The sequence below is a fragment of the Rousettus aegyptiacus genome, unplaced genomic scaffold, assembly GCF_014176215.1.
Source record: "Rousettus aegyptiacus isolate mRouAeg1 unplaced genomic scaffold, mRouAeg1.p scaffold_m13_p_15, whole genome shotgun sequence".
Classification (NCBI taxonomy): domain Eukaryota; kingdom Metazoa; phylum Chordata; class Mammalia; order Chiroptera; family Pteropodidae; genus Rousettus; species Rousettus aegyptiacus.
Window position 1 is genome coordinate 26,508,572 of NW_023416290.1, and position 18,243 is coordinate 26,526,814.

Below are 18,243 nucleotides of genomic sequence, written 5' to 3' on the forward strand. Positions count from 1 at the left end.
TCATATAAATAATATATTCTTCCTTCATCTCAAAATCCATAGAATAAAATGTTGGCTGAAAGAGACAGAGACCAAAAGAGAGAGGAAAACAAAAGCATGCCTGCTTGTCTGTGTTCAACACAAAGAACATTAAATGAAAACAACTGGCATGCTGCCAAATTCCTATAGAGGCAAAGAGATTCAAATAAATTGATTTCACGCATCACACTGACCTGGGATCAGTGTGCAGTGCTACAATAAGCTCAAAGCTCCATGTGGGGTAAACCCCATTAATGCTATCAGACCCCTCCAACATGACCAAGGGAACAAAAAAAAAAAAAAAAAAACACGCAGATAATCTCAGAAAATAGCAATTATTCTTGAGAAAATAACTTTCCTCTTTTGCTAATAAAGATACCAATATCTGAAGGTGCAAAGCATTATATAAATTAACTTCTTAAAAATTACCCTTTTTAAAAATCCAAATGTAGCTTTTGAAACACATATAAATCAATAGTTGTGACTACATAAATGTTTTATGCCACAATATGAACATAAATACAAACCAGTTTGCAACAAGATTCTTGTGTCATAATTGTCTCCCATGCCATTCTCCTTGCATCTTTTGGACAATCAATGGGTCTGTCATTCACGTGCGCGTGCACACACACACACACACACGTATGCACCAAATAATGAACTCTTCATAGTATTTTCCTTAATGACTTAGAGAATCAAGCTCCTCAGGCTGGTCACCATCCCTAGCTGTCCCAAATTTACCTACTCCTTGCAATGACACATATTACAGGAGAACAACTCCAAATCACATTCTGGAGGACCAAGCATTGTGCATACTTTGGGGTACGATTTAAAATGCTGGTGGGAAACATACCAGCGTTTTGCCTTTACCAGCTTTCACCTAAGCAAGTGGCTGTCCCCTCGGTATCATTTTCCCCAATGGCCACCCAAGAGAGGCAAGCCTGTCTCCTGGTGACCCCCACTGGACTTCAAACTCTCCACACAGACCAGACTCTCTGGCGCCACTTCAGGCCATTCTCACAGCCCCAACTGCTCAACTTCATAGAGTTCTTTGTTTTTTCTGCTTCTAAATTAGAACTCCTGGAATCCAAAGGATTCTAGGCATTTGCAAATTTAAAGTATATGATTTCTGTTCTATACTTCTTGGGTCAACCTGAGTCCGAACCCCACATTTCTATACACCCATTACCAGTACAAAAAGGAAGAAATATGTAGGAGCAAATTTTTCAATGCTACATAAAAAACTCAATGGTTATAAAATAGAACAACACAAATATATATATTCTATGTGCATGTATTTATACACCATGTTTGCATACATGCGTATAGGAAAGAGAGAGAAGAAACAACATGTTTCTGATACATGATGCCAGGAATTCAGTATTTGCATATTATAACAAATAACCTGCATTAGCCTGTTTTAAAATGTGTGTCCTTGTCATGAATTTTTGCTTTCAATATGGATCTTCCATTCTGCAATGGTTCATCACCAACAAGCCAGCTATACACACCACATGACTAGAAGAGAAAATAATAGTAATGGGATAGGGATGGGTAAAGACTAACAACGTATCTGCAATAAAAGCTCAATATATGCTTTTCAATTTGTTATCTGCACCTTAAATAGTTTTTATCATATGAATAAAAACCCCTATAAAGATATATAAGGCAGAGAGCAAAAGTTATATCCTCTTAAAACAAGTACTTTCTTCTGATGAAAGATGATAAGAAAACAATTCTAAAGCAGGGATGGTGGTGGTAGTTGTTTTGCCAGTTTGTTTCTTTTATGAGGTAACCTTTCTTTCTATGCTGGACTTCAGAAATCTAATCAACTAAGGTTTCCATTCTCAAAAACTTAATTTTAGTAACAATAATACATAAGGTAAGAAAATAGAAACAGAGGTAAACTATGTCTCACCTACTTAATAAAATTTAATTTCTTGCCTTCTTTTTTGAATTTGTCTCTAATTACAGTAGAAGAACATCACAATATGAAGAAGGGGGAATGAAAGAAATACAGATAGAGAAACTAAATCATAATTTATGCTACCTCAAAGGAATCTATAATTATACAGGGAATTATTGCATTTTCTCTAGTCTTTCAAAAACAAACCCCCTTCATTCACCAACACATTCTTGGGAACTTTAAAAACAAGCCAATAAGCATTTGTAGGAATTGCAAGAGTCGATGTGAGGTAGGCACCATCCTACCTCAGAACAATATTCTAGAACAATGGCCACAAATGGTAAATATTTTGCTATTCCTCTTCATGTAGTAAGGCAAGCAGTCACAGAATTTCAAAAGTCTCTTCCCGATCACTCAGAGCGCCAACCAATATTTTTGTTATTAACATTTTTGTTAACTCTCAATTTTTTTCTTGATAGTTTATCCTTATCCATCTGTGCTTCTGCACAAGTCCACTAAACCTGAAACAGAGCTGTCTACAGGAGACATCGACTGTCCGGAATCCATAAATTTAGAGATCTCCTTAATTTTTAAATGTTGCAGACTTTAAGGAATCTCTTGCCAAATGGCAATACACTCAGTTTATACTTGTTGTTTTCTTCAAGTTAAATATCACTCTTTTTTTCTTTTCTTTTTAAATGGGCCTACTGACATGAATTCTGCTTAGGATGTAACATTCACCTAAGAATTAAAAAATAATTGAAATCAATAGGAAGCAATAAATCAAAAAGTACTTTTGTTCGATTTTTCATGAACTGTTTCAGAACATACCATCTCTAGTCACAATAAACATAGAAATTAGGGCATAGCTTTTATTCTTTAACTCCAAGTATTGCTCAGCTTATAACAGATATATTATGATATTATGAAACATGGCAAAAAATACTGCAACAAAAAGAGGGTGAAAAAATTTGGTACTTCATCATTGTATATTTCAGATCCAAAACTATCAAACGAGGGCTCCCACAGCTAGGCTGACTGATTTCCATCCAAACCCACAGCCAAAATTTTCAAAAACAAATTTTTAAATATATAACATAAACTCTACCAACAGGCACTAGAAGAAATAAGGGGAAAATTTTCACAATTATGATTTATTGGGAAAAAAAATAGATTGATTTTTTTTGACATGTAAGTAAATTGCAAAATCAAAACATTTGTCTGTTCCTTACCTTGACAACATTCAAAGTTCCCTTTTTTCCGGCAGTCACCTATTACTAAACTCAGTGCTCTCCAAGTGTTTCTTTTGACAGATATCATTCTCCAACAATCGCTCTGCTAATCTCCTCTCTCCTTTTCTGACTGGGACAGATATTATGTTCACCAGTCCAGAGATCAATCTTTTCTATTGACAACAACAAAGGGAAAAAAAATGCATATATCACAACCAGTCTGGATTATCATACCCATCTACAAGATACTAGACAAGTTTTGTTTGTGTTTTAAGAAACAGATACAAGCTCTTCTAATTTTTAGAAGATTCAAAAGCAATCCTCATTTTCTCAGTTCCTATAATGACTTGCTCTGAAGGACTCTTTTTTTCGTTCATTTATTTTTTTTTATTATGGTGACACTGATTAACGGAATCCAGTAAGTTTCAGGTGTACAATTTAGCAGAAAGGCATATGTATATTGCATTGTGTCTAAAGAACTCTTAATTCTCCATTCATCTGACTCAAAGCTGGATATATTCTGAACCTGACAATTCCCCTTTCCTTAAGTTGGTATTAAAACATATGTATATCAATATTGTAAAAGAATGTTGTTAGATTTTACCTCCTTTGACACAAAAATTAATCTGTCAGATATTATAGTTTCTTTAGAAAATGCTTTGAGACATTATGTGGTATTATTTTATGTTTTGCGATTTTATATGCAAGTTAAATACTGTTTTTAAAAAAGTCAGGTCCATCTTTCACTGTTCTGAAACTTAAATATTGACATTATTAACTACTAATAATATTAATGAATAATCTTTATGTAATCAAATAGTTTAAACATATTAGTGACAATTATTGGTAAATCATTTTGCCAAATGAACACACTTCTACTAGTTTCTTTTTTTCTAAAGCAATCCTAATACTCTCATTTTTCCTGCTAGATTTGGTAGGTTTAGAATTCACTCATTCATTCCCAAACATTTATTGAATGCCTATTACTCACCTATTACTGCTACCACCACTACTATGAATAGAAAAAGTAATAGTATTTAGTTCTTATAATCTATGAAGTAGAAACCCTAGCTCAATCATACACACATAAGGTAGGAACTAAATAAATGCAAAAAAAAAAAAAATTTAAAAGCAGTCTCAAAAATTCTTACTAAGGCTGTTGCTATTATTTTTTAAGAGACAAAACTACTTCCTAAAAATTAAAATTGGTGAAAATACTCTGATGTACATAAATGAGCAGATTTGATTTTTTGAAAAATCAATTCCTTTTATATGTTGTCACATTATGACTCGGCTGTCATGCAATCAGTCATTTCCCATTCTTTTTTGTAAGTAAATTCATAAAATTTCTTTGTACATATTAATCTGATTTATTAATGCAATAAAATAGTGGACAGGAGCCAGAAGTCCTGGGTCAGGCCTTGACTTCCACCATCTTAACTGGAAGTCAGTTGTTTCTCATTCTTTATGGCAAAAATCAAATAAGAAATGTTTAAGAGAAATACAATACTAGGTATTTCTTAATTGGAAATTGTTTTGAAGCTCAGTAAAGATCATCAAAAACAATGAACTGGAAAACATTTAGTTTACTACGAACCTAACAATTTTATTAAAAAATGAAAAAGCAAAACTTCAGTAAGAAAATGACCACGGTACATACAGACATATATACACATATATAAATACTCAAATACTGGGGATGGGGTGGGAGTGCAAGGAGGGAGCTTAGAAGTAAATACATTTAGATGTTAAATATGATTATTTCTGGAAATGAAAATGAGTAATTTTCTACACAGTCCTATTATTTCCAATGTTTCTATACCAGGATAAAAATATTTTATTGAGGATAAACAAATATTATTGGGGGGAAAAAATGGATACTTTTCTTAGCTTCAGTTATATCTGATAATATTTTGTGCTTTGGCAACCAACAACAAAAGATGTCAGAGAGCCTGAGTAAAGTGAATCATACCTCTATGTGGGCCACAGTCCATAATCACCACTGAACAAATGAAGAGCTCAAACTAAAGGAACCACCGAACAAATGAAAGAGGCAAAGTATACCCAAGTCTCCCTAGAGTCTCAGTCTATTTCTTCCTTCTAATGACTGCTACATACCAAATTAATGTCTGGGTTTACTAATAAAAGTGGTATAATTGATCTGAGTTTTGAGGCACATAAAATACTATACAGATAAACGTACTTTAAAAGATAAATTTCTCATTATAAATGATCTTCCAATACAGACTATACAGTTTCACATTTTAACTACACTTGTGTCTATTTGAATCAGAGTATTCTCAAGTACATGGAGAAAAAGTTAGCAAAAAGATAATGTTCTAATATATTTTAAACATACATGTTTATAAATTCTTAAATGTTAGCATGGCATACAAATACACATTCAAATAATATACAGTGTGAACCTAAACTTACTCATGAGAATTTTCCCCACTTATTTTATATGTAAAACATTATACTGCAGTCAAGAGGATAATTTTTTTTTAAAAAAGGAGCTAATGTTTAGATTTTCAAAATAATATCTTTGGAGTATTATATATGTGCTTCATACATCCAATGCATTATATCATCTTCCAATGTGAAATAATGAGTAATGGTAATAAGCTTTAAGAAATATGCATCCAGATATCCATGATACTTATTGCACACTAAATTCCATATCGCATGCAAATGATAGTAAATTTCTCCATCTTTAATAAATTTCTTTGTTTGGATTCTCAGCCCTCAAATTTGTAAAACCTCATTATGAAGGAAACATAGTGAGACAAGTTTAAAATCTAAACTCCTGTAAGAGTAGAAGGCCTCAAACAATTTGTAGTTCTATAAGAGCATTATTAAAAAGGCTCAACATGTTATATTACCATGGAAATTGTGGAAAACATACATTCCCAAACAAATATTACTTTTTCTCAATGGTATGAAGTAATGAGAACCACATGTGTAAATCTGCGATCCGTGCAGTAGTTCAAGCTGCAGCTGATAGAAAATACAGAAAGTGAACTCTGCTATATAAAAGATTCTTGTTACAGAAATATAATGTGAAAACCAGATGCAGACAGAAAACCTTAATCACAGATGGGAACATAATCACTGGCACACAGAATACTTTTTGATCAATCTTAACCATATGCTCAATGTATTTACTTTCTAAGGAATGCAATAACTTGAGAGAACCTTCTATTTGAATTCAGTTAACCTCATATTTATAACACTTTTATCTTACCCCCTACCTTTCCAATGTAAACACTGAGCCAAGGTTTTAAAAGGAAGAGTTTCTGGCCTTGACAAATCATTCTCATATCAGTTTATCTTTCAAAAATTTAATAAGATGTAAAGACTACACACATCAGATTTAACCACAAAGATAGCAAGTACAGTTCCCTATTACTGTGTTTCTCAATCACAGCCAGGAATCCCGTCACTGCCTAAATACATTTCTCTAGAGAATTGTATCAACATTTGGGGAAATTTTCCTTTAGTAAACAATATAGTTATTCCAAAAATGAGCCTTTAAGCACACCTCCTTTTACCTATCAACCTGGACTGGATCAAACCTTAATTCCAACTTTTCTCTCTCCTTTCACAAAAAGATTTTATAGCATAAAAACTTTTTTTACATTAACAAAAACACTATTAGTTTTTGGTTCCAAGAGAAATTATCACAAAAGGAACCTGTTATATCCTACCTGACTTAGAAAACATTACCTTAGTAAGTATATAGTCTCTGACACTGGATTGTAGCTTACCTTTGTCAAGGCCTCCGTCTCATTTACAGGACAATTCTCCTGTATCTTGGTTGAAATTGTCAACCAAGCACCATGTGTACCTCACTTTAGAACTATACTCAACTTCCAAAAGGAAGTGACTGGGACATTATATTATTAGGATGTACCTAATATTATTAGGTCACACATGAGCTAAACTTCAATGTCCCAATTATACAAGCTGGGACTACCCTCATCCAGATTCTTTTTCCCTCTTCTAACTACTTATGCCGATACATGCACAGAAAAACACAATCTTTATTCTTACCCTTTTCTGATATCTAAGACCCACCATAAATTAGCACTAACCTACACCTTTCAGCCTCCAATCCACACATACCCTTACGGAATGCAGCTCTTTGATGGATAACCCCCAACCCCCATAGAATGCTTAATTTCACTTTTTATAGCTTTGTCCATTGACCTTTCCACAGACTGTTGCATGGCCAGCTCCTCAACAACTCAGGTTTCATTCAAATGTCACCTCCTCAGAGATGTTTTTCCCAACCACCCAAAATAAAGTCTTACTACTAGCAGCAACATCCCTACCATTCTCTCTAACGTTGTTTTTTGTCTTCATTGTATTTAACACTATGTGGAATAATCTTATTAATGCCTTTATTATCTGTCTCTTCTTCCCACTCCCAAACTGTAAGCTCTTTGAGAGCAGGGTCTTACCTGTTTTGCTCATTAATCTATCCTTTATATTTAGAACTGCACTTAGCACATAAAAAGAATAAAACAAATTCCACTTAATGAAATGCTATAAAGGCCTAATTCAATCCCTATGGCTTTCATGAACCTTTCTTTTACCATTCCTCGGGCCAATGATTATTTTCTTTAAATGTAAAAGCATTTATGATCTATTTCAGGCTGGATAACCTTTACCTGCCAGATATTGTTCATCTGAGCCCTTTCTATATACATACATAGGCCAGTACTGGAATTACTCAGCCTCATCTAGGGCTGTGAAGCAAGCCCTTTCTCCCACATTGAGCAGCAGGATAACATGATTAAAAATTAGAGCATAAATCCATATAACCTTTAAGGTATAAATACATTCTACTAGGTTTTAAGGTATAGATTTATCTCCCAATTGAGTTTCCTACTGTAGGAAAGGGATCTCATCCTATTCTCTTTATGTCTTCATATCCTACCTTGATGTACTCTGTTGCAAGGCCCATGAGGGAAGGAGCCATGCTTATTCCACAGCATTCACATCCTGTGCCTAGCATAGCGCATGGCTCACAGAAAGTATTTACTTAATGTAGGCTAAGTGAACTGAAGAATAAATGATAACCAAATACTATCTAATCTTTCTTCAAGCCTCTTCCTCTTATTGTAATAAAGCATTATTTTAAAGTCCTTCAAATACAATTTTAAAGAATTAATCCAAAGGCAAGTGACCAACCTCTGATTTATTTTGTCAATCAATAATGCATTATCACCAATGAATTAACAAACCAGGCAACTTCAAATAACAGAAAGCTCTGAACTATCTCCTCTTACAGATATAATTTACCTTTAAGAAATAAAATTTCCTAAGATGGCTGTAGTCTACCCACCCTGGCCATACAGAAGCCCACTGCATGTGTGCTCTGGCTGTAATAGAATCTCTTCTCTTATACTTATCAGCTATTCGACCTTGGACGAGACACTTAACCCCTCTAGGCTACAAATATACATCTCTAAAGTGGTATAACAACATCTTACCAGGATGCTATGAAGATAAGATACTTATATAGTACCTATCTTAGTGTCCCTAGTTCAAGTGTTTTACTGTAGTGCTTGGTTCATATAATAGTGGAAAGGTGGCAGTACCTATTATGATTCAAAGCATTAAAAAAAAGCATTAGCTCATTACTCAAAAATGACCTAGTACAATCATAAGTTCTTCTTTTCTGAAAGTCACAAGTATACTCTTAGTGATTGAAATAAAGTATTTATGATCAGTCAACAATACTAACATATGAGGAATTAGGCAGCAGGCCCTAAACATTTTGCAATGAAAAAAAAAAATACCACAAACTAATGTTTGTAATTTAAATTTTTGTTTTAATTTCATCTGTGGAAGATCATCTCTAGGGGATAAGAGTAGAGAACCAATTATTTCCAAAGACTCGCTTCTCTAAATAAAGGCATCTGTTCCATGCCACAACTCTCACAGAAAAGAAAAATAGCACTTTGAAAGTTTCTGCATTTATGATTGATGGTCACGCATCTCAAATAAAGAAAAACCTCCAATTGTCCAGCTGCAGATATGGTCTACTTGCTACTACTCTTTAGCAACTGATATTTCTCTTTCTTTTCTCTCTTTCCTCCCTTCTCTCCTTCTCTTTGCCTCTAAAGTTACTCTAAAAAGTATCTTTTCTAAATGTAGTGAGAAGTCTTGAGAATTTTTCATTTTAACCTAGTATCATTCCCACTCGCAGTCTGTGTAGCTAGCCTTGTTCAAAGGGAAAATTCCTAGGTGGTCAGATTTGAAGACTTGTAAGAGAGCAGTAATGATCCCTGGAACAGAGAAGCCTGGGAGTAAGAAAATCTAGGCTCACATCTTGCCCTACCACCAGTGCAGGGTGAACTTGAGTAAGTGAAGAAACATCTAGGGGTAATTTACAAAATGACCTCGCTCCCAGGTGAGTATTAAATAAGACAATATGTGAACCTCATAGCTCTCGTCCACTTAACTGAACTGAAAGTTGTCTTCCTTCTGAAATCATCTGTTCAAATGGAAAAACAACAACAACAACCGTTTGACAGCCCTGTCACCATTTCCCAAAAGTAGCTGGATCACAAGGATCCCTAGGGCAGGGATACATGAATGGCTTCTGAAGTTCCTTTCTGGAAACTATGACTCTGAGTCTATGAGGAGTAGCAAAACTACTCCTTAAACGTCTAAAGTGATCCCCAAATCCGTCAAGCTAACTGAACTAGACAGTTGATCCAGGTTGTCAACTCTTCACCCTCTCTAAATCTACCCCTATATCCAAGTTCTAATCATTTTTCCTTTATAATGCCTCTTGCATCTACCTCTTCCTTCTTGTCATACAAACCTGATTCTGATCATCCCTTTTCTACCATCCCTATCTAACATCCAAACTGCTGCAACAAATTCATTACCTGGCCTCAGTCTCCAGTCTTTTCTCCCATTCGAATCTATCTGACGTATCATAATAAGACCAATTCTTCAGAAACACAACTTGAATTGAGCCCACAGTTTCCCCCTACCTGGCATTTTTTATTATTATTATTATTAAGATCTATTTTATTTTGACATCCTTTGTTCAAAATAGGTCCAACTAGGAAATCTAATATAATATTAAGCAATTAATTGTAAAAGCAGAACAATTCTGGTTTCACAGTGCTGAGAAGATGAACGAAAGATCTTGAACCCAATCTGGGCACCCTCCATGCCACCTCCCAACCCTGAGAGATCCCACAGGACACAGTTTTTTAAAATTCTGATTTACTCAGAAGATAAAGCTTAAATCAAAGTGCTTGATATTCAAGGCAGTTATGACCTTTCTGTTTATTTTCCAATAATTGCCCAAATGTCCTTTTTGCTATAGCCACACTTGCTAATTTATTCTCACTCTACCTCCACCCAACCCACCCCAATACTTCTCCAAAGGCTTTTCTTACATCTGACCTTCTGCACTCCCCATTCCTACTTTATAACTGCCCATACCCCATTAAAATAACTTTGCCTTGATAAAGCCTACTTGTCTCAAGATAAGCTTAAATTCCAACTTGCTCCCACCTCTAAAATCTAATTTACTATACCATTTAATTAGTAAGTAATCAAGCCCCATGATCTTTTGTAGCTATTTAATTTGTCCTGAGTTTACCATTCAGTGGGAGCTGAGCTTACTACCTGCTTGGTGTCTCCAATTAACATACTGCTTTACACATAGTAGGAATTCACTAAATATTTATTAATTTACTTCAGATTACAACCAAGAGTAACAATTTTAATTTTCCTTCCAATAGTCTAAAAGATGTCATTACCAGAGCTACTCAAAATGCATATGTCGTTCTTTAAAAATAGTCAAATTAGGTATAATGGATTGCTCAATTTATCATTCTTCATTTATATTTTCCTCTGATATTTTATACCTGCTCCCTCTAGCCAACTCAAAGCTTCACATGGAAATATCGACAGAGATGGATCACATTTATTTTCCATTTAGACCTGAACTGACCTACCTACTCTTATTTAAACAAAGAGATGAGAATTCATTGTCCACATTTCCCACGAGAGGTCAAATGTGATCTCGTTTCTAAATAAATCTAGCTAGAGATGAGAATGAAAATGTGTGAGAGTTAGTCAAAGGGTTTGAGTAGTAAAGAATACTTATCTGACACACAATAAAAGTTAGCCAATCCTAACAGTCACTTAAATAGAACACTTTCACAGGAAAGAAGGATTATTATGTCAGTCTGACAAACACCACAATTCTAGTCCCAATATCATCTGCTATTCTTCTCAGCTGTGTTTGCTCATCATTGTGTACATAACATATGCATAGATTCAGAAAATAAACTTGCAGTTTTTCATGACCTGTTTTACAGCTCACATCTTCCTGTATTTTAAGGTTAAGAAAAGTATTGTACATTCAGTTTTAAGCAAATAGACCAACCAACTTCCTAAGACTTTGTAGTTAAAGCACAACTTATATTGTGCTTATAATGTCTACTGGAAGATGATGTCCCACTTTTTGATATTCTATTCACCAGATATAATGTGCATTTAAAATGCTCTTTGCAATGGAGCCGTGCTAATTCCCTAGCATCACGATTCTACGCCACATTTGCAGATACCATTAGCTATCTACTTTCCTAATAACTCTGTGATCTCCAACCTGAGTATAACCAGGTGCATTCCCCACAAGGTATACTGGAAGGGACCCCCAAAATACTCTTTATAATAGGATCTTAGAGCTAGTTTTCTCTCCCAGTGCTCTAACAGACCTAGTAACGTCTAGTTCATGACTGTTCTAGCAATGCTTCCTCTCATTATTAATGGCCCCTAGCTCTTGAGCTTCTTTAGACAAACTGCAATTACATCTCATGGTAATTTTTTCTCTATAATTTTTCTGATATAATATTCAATACAGTCAAGTCAGGTACCAACTAAGAGCTCACTGTATTTTTAAGACATTTTCCTTTGTAGCAAAAGAACTTCAATTTGGCCTCCCACTGAACTCTGAATACCAATACAAAAACTTCTACAACCCATGAAATAACAGTGATACTTGTGGCTTCCATTTCTAATGACAGATAAAAATAACAACTTCCAAGTCCTGCCAATTGCAGATATTCTTAATAAATAGAAGTTTACTTCTACTGCCATCCTGGATGATGATAAAGTGCTCACTTTGATCAAATCATAAGTATAAGAATGCAAGAGCTCCAAAATTGCAAAGAAATTCATTAATAAGAATTTCACGAATTAGAATCAAAGTTATAATAATGTCTATATTTTTACAAACTAAACCCCACAAACTAAACATACAAAATCAAAGTGTTATTGATAATAATTTAGCCTTTAATTGTTTTTAGAAGCAACAGCAGACTTTCTCAGACAATGTAATAGGATGATTTTTTAGTCATTCTTACTTAAGAACTGATTCTTAGTCAAATGATAACATGCCCATATGCCATTAAATAAGTTGTTACTTACCAGTTCTCTCCAAAAATAATTTAAAAAGGACATTGTCTAAATAGCCATGTGACCAAGGCCCAACCCTCGAGACTGCAGGATGTGGTGAACACCTGGTAAGCACAATCAGTCACCACCATGGTTTAGGACTTAGTGCACTGCACCTGCCCCCGGGGCACCAAGTTCATCTTACCCAGCAACTATGAAGGGAAAGCATAAAGGTTATTTTCCTTGAGAAAAACTTCAGATCTTTAGTTCCTTCTCACTGCATAAAGAGGTTCATTCCTCTAGCATTCACCCCCAAAAAAGGTATAGTAACAGCTAAAATTTCAATTGTCTAAGGTCCAGGATAGCTATGGAAAAAAGTGGCTCCCTATTCCCAGTGCCACTTTACAGTGGAGAACAGTAGGAAGACAATCTGATTCCATTTCCCAGTTAAGTGGAGTCTAGTAGTGTTCCCTCAACTCAGAATTAAAAATATAAATAATATGAAGAATTTATTTTCATTCACTTAACCATTAGAAATTCCTGAAAGCCTACTCCCAGTATCATACAAGAGTTAAGAAGCCTAATAATCATTGAGTCAGCCCATTACTTTATTCCTGAAGGGTTCTCCTGAGGGCTGGAATCCACCCTGGGCCACCCAGCAAAAGTCAGTGACTGAACTAGAAAAGGAACCCCAGGTTACCTATTAGTCAGAGGAATGCACACATCTTTTTATAATATAAAGAGTACTTTACACTACATAACTATAATTACAAACTCAAAATGGTGCAGAATCCCTTTCGTATTTTAAGAAGTGACCAGGAAGTTGGACCTAGCTGATGCCTGGGAGATGCCGAGATCAAGACAAATGTCAGGAACTAGGGACACTGGGCAGAAGACAACTCCAGAGTGATGAATGAGGTCAATAAAGGAAGCACACTGATTCTTCACGGCTTCGGCATAGTATAAAAAGGTAGTATTTTGGCAAGGAAGCAGAATTTAGTAATGGAGAAGCCTGGATTAGGAGGTATTAAGGGATACACACTAGCATACACTTGAGTGTATCTAAGGATTATCTGTCAGCTAGCAGCCAACTCTTTCTTAGGTTGGCAGTAAGGGCATAAATAAAAGAAAACAATGAATGTACAGATCATAGCTGCTAAGAAGACTATTTAGCCAGTTATTCAGAGAAAAAGACTCTAATTATAGAACTAGGGAACAAAGTGAGTAATTAATTTAGGGAACACAAGTTAAACTGTTTTCCATATTGGGGCAAGTCAAGCCAGAAGAGCAACTACAGCCAGAGTCTTAGAGTGAGGGGCTACAGCTCTTTGAAATGAAGAAAGTGAAATGCTGGTTGATCATCTACTTAAAATTAGTGATGGCATGTGACTGTTAACTCTAGGCTCATGGTAGGTCTCTAATATTTCTTAGTTCCTCTCCTCTATCCCAAGACCAACAACTAGGTGGCAGCCCTAGAAAGCCCAGAGCATACCCAGAAGAGCTCTATGCTTACCTAGGCTTTAAAAGATTAACGAGGCTAGTCAATCACATTCCTTATGGCATTTAGAAGGTGCTGAGATTGTTGGACAAACAACGGGAAATGTTACATTTCTCCCTTTCCTCCACATTCAACAAGATTTATATTCTAAAGACCCTATGTACACAAATACTGATTTGCTATAGAGATCCTGACAATATGAAAACAAATGTCTGCTTTATTTCTTCATGAGTTATACAGGTAATCTTGATTCGAATTATTGAAGCAGGGAGAAATTAAAAAGTAGGCCTCTTACAGTAAGAGAAAATGCCTGTGGTTCTAAGCAGCATTGATGGTTTTAAACTTTTTCAAACTGAAGGGCCTCATATCTTAAACTTCAACCTACAGTATTGCTTCATCGGTGATTCTGAGGTAAGGGCTTAGACAACTTGATTAAGTACGAACATTTTGAAGAGTCCCAAGAAGCTCTCCCCTTTTGACACCATATTATGTATCGGGGCTTCAACACTGAATGTAGCTTCAGCACAAACAACTCATCAGAAGATCATGTACCAAATGGCGGAGTTGTGTCTGTGAAATAAACTTTCTGACAATGATATGTGACTCAGCATCATTTCTTGAGGGTGGCAAAACACTCAGCGCTATACCAGGGGACATAGCCACACAGCCGCCCAGGTCTCTGAAAGCTACACATCAGCACGTGACTAAATTTGTCTTCAAATCAGAAATTCTTTAAAGGCATTATTCTTTGGTTGGCTATATATATGTAATCACAAGTACACACACTCAATACTGTTCATCAAACTACCACTTCTTTTGAGTGGTGTTTCAGAAGAAACACTGCATTTGTTAACATCCGCTATGCTAATGTCACAATGTCTGTCTTCCCCTTAATCCATTCTGGAGATATTCTGGGTTTATCTGCGAAGAGGGTTGGCAATTCAAGTGTGAAGTCACAAGCTACATGTCCTCTAATTGATCCTAAGTAGTGATCACATCTCATCCTGGACAAATTACAATAGCCACAAGTCAACCTAACTGCAACTGTGGATAGAGTCAATGTTGACCTTGATCCAAATTTCATCAGTCTTCCTCCTATCTTAGTTCTCAATGCCCATTTTCAAATGGACAGCACAGTCATTTCTTTTCTTATTACAGGAATGATGAAGTAGTATTTATATTATGATTATTTAAGATGTATTAGTTTTCTAATTAATCTCGGATGATTTAAGAAGAACTTGTCTTTCCTGGAAATATCACTAGTAAAATGCATCCAATTTTTTTCTCTAATGTGGTTCTTTCCCTGTCCATAAAACTTATTTGATTAGCAGTACTATAGAAGCTAAAGCTTTTGTATGCAGGCACTCAGGCATAATTTAATCATTTTTATTTAAGCATGAAAAAAAATTATTCTGAAAGCCCTGTTAGGTAAAATATCCCCGATTAGTTTAACCTTACATTTGCAGGTGTATTAAAGGTGTAATAAATCACAGGATGCTCAGTATGCAGTGGAATAGTGTTAACTGTTATAATAATTGGCAGTAAGTTAAAAAATGGTAGTATTAGTGAATGTAAGGAATAACTATCTGATTTTAAATAACTGTATTTAAACAGGTTATTTTAAAATAAATTTTGTTTTGTGCGAACTCATTTTATATTGCCAGATTTTCACCTATGGAAACCTCTTTCATAGTTAAACAAGATGAGGTCCTAATTGCATAATTCCATTTATCTGCTGTGGATAAAAGTGCCAACAAATGAAAATGCACATTAGGCAAGAGACTGTCAGAAAAGAAAATTGTCTTTTTTTATTTTTTTCATTTTTTTGTTTTTTTGTTTTTAAATAACCCACTCACATTAACAAAAGACTGCAGTGGCTTCCAAATTATAGGTTGTTATTTTTAGTGGAAGTAGTTCAATATTCATATTGGAGCAGATGTAGCAGTTTAACAAAACAGCTCTTCAAATCCTGTACAAATTGAAAACAGGAAAACTGATTGCATTTTCTTTTATCACTTTCCTTTTCTGAATTGACACTTTTGGCCTTCTGAAAATTTACACATGGCTTTCATCTCAACAGCACCTGCTGATCAAACAGAAACCTAACATTTTCATGAAAATGGTATAAAGGACTAGTTTTGTTCTAAATGCTGCAAAGGGCATCAGTTGCTTACTTGATGGCAACAATCGCTGTGTATAAGGCACATTCGTAATAGTTTTATGTTTTCGTTAAATTTTTAAAAAATTTGATATGTCCCTTCTGGCTTTTTGCATATTCGCTTTTTGTATAATTAACATTTCTCTGACTCAAAGTCTGCCTAATACTTAGTTTTATTATGCAAAATATAAAGATCAGGAATACTTAGCAGTTTCTCTGTCTCTGCTTGAAATACACATATATTTATCTTTACATATCTTTGTCTACGCATGCATGTGGGTAGCAAATATATAATCCAGTTTTTGCATTCCATCCATCAAAAGAAAACAGAAAACAAAAAGTCAAAGTCAGTTCCTATTTTGGAAGCAGCCTTACACATTCTTTTATCAGCTATAGATTTAGCAGGCACTTGGATGTTTTGAGTACTCCAGACTGGTGAAGAAGAGTTGTCACCCACGAACAAACTGGTAAACATTTAAATGATGTGACCAACCACTCACTGCAAATACCTCCACAGAAGGTAAAGGTCAATCTTGAAAATGGATATTCTTATTCGTAAAATATGTAAGATTGGTAGCTAGACTATTACTAAGATTTTTTAAAGTACTTCACACATTTCTCTGTAATATCCAATTTTGGATAAAATTAAAGATGCTCCAAAACCTGCTATCTCTCAGGTTCTCAGCCAACAGAGCCCTACCCCTTCTGAAGGATTCCAAGCTGTCCATTCTAATTTTGCCTGGGTGATAAGGTAACCTGAAGACAGAAATGACATACGGAATATATGTGCCACTCTGGCCAGTTGGTTTGTGAATTTCAGTGTTTCATCATGTTCACTGAGGCAACAGCAAACCTGAAATGTCAATATGTTCAGTCAATGGAAGTGAAATTATGGGACTCTATTGTCTTACCCAATCTATCTGCTGCTGTCAACAAGGAAACATGCCCCTCTTGCTTTAAACAAATTTCAATTAGGCTTCTGGTTATTGTATCATATTTACCTATGAAAACACCTATCTTAACAAAGTGTAGGAGGCAAAATAATCATTTTTTCCACTTTTACCCATGTTTAAAAGAACCTTCCAAAGTTGATACTATAATTTTTGAAATACACTTATGAATCAATAAAACATTTTTATTCTTCTTTTTTAAAATCAACTCCAAGGGGAAAATATTCCATGGTTCAAATCCACAATACAAATCTAACAGACTCAGAGTGACTTTTTTTTCTCTAGATCTAGTTGAAACCATACTATAAAATCAACTAATTCTATATTAAAAGTAGGCTTCGTTTGTTTCTCTCACTCATCCAAGGATGTCAGCATCAATTCATCACCCTTTCAAAACGAGTCACACAAAACCAAACGCAAATGATCAATTCCAAAAGCATCTACCTTTTTTGCTCAGTTTGTCAATCCTACAAATAAGGGGTAAATGAAACTCCTGTTAAAATAAGGGAGATGGTGCTAAGAAGGGCAGAGGGTAGGGGTGAAGAGGAAATAAGTCATTCGAATTTAACCTAACTTCTATGGCCCTTTCTTGCACCAGAAGAGAAAAAGCCTCACCTTAAAATGAAAATAAAAATGAACTAATCAAGTTGTTAAGCAGCGTTTTCTTTTCCCTCTTCAACTAAAGGCTTCAGCGTTAAGTCAATAAATAATCTATTGTTCCCCCTTTATGGAGTCTCTTTAAACCTATTCAGACTGGCAAAACTAAACCCAATTAAAGATAAGGCTCTCCGGTAATCTCACCTCAGTGAATCCTGTCTGGATAGCAGAGGTGATGGGAGATAGCGGCCAGGCCAGGACTGATGCCTCCTCCTCACCCATACAACAAAAGGCAGATTTCTCTTTCTCCCTCTGCTAATCTTTAAATGTAAATTCTCTCTGCCAGCTAAGAGGAGCGACAGATAACATGTTACATCTTCACTTCTCCTGGTCTTATCGACTTCTGAATCATTTGGAAAAGGAGAAAGGGAAAGAGAAAAGCAGCCTCC

General features: G+C 35.1%; 1 protein-coding gene across 6 annotated transcripts in view; it reads right to left on the reverse strand.

Annotated features, from left to right (window-relative positions):
- Positions 1–18,243, reverse strand: part of RUNX1T1 (RUNX1 partner transcriptional co-repressor 1) — a 134,519-nt gene that overhangs the window by 108,514 nt on the left and 7,762 nt on the right. For 2 of the 6 annotated variants that reach the window (XM_016147801.2, XM_016147803.2), the window contains exon 2: positions 3,157–3,329. The exons of 1 other annotated variant lie outside the window; for it this stretch is intronic. In XM_016147801.2, coding sequence (XP_016003287.1) covers positions 3,157–3,244 — 88 coding nt within the window. In that variant the 5' untranslated portion in view covers positions 3,245–3,329. Of the gene's footprint in view, positions 1–3,156; positions 18,209–18,243 lie in introns of those variants that run through there. 3 more of the 6 variants (XM_016147802.2, XM_016147800.2, XM_016147810.2) reach the window with 3 other exon arrangements.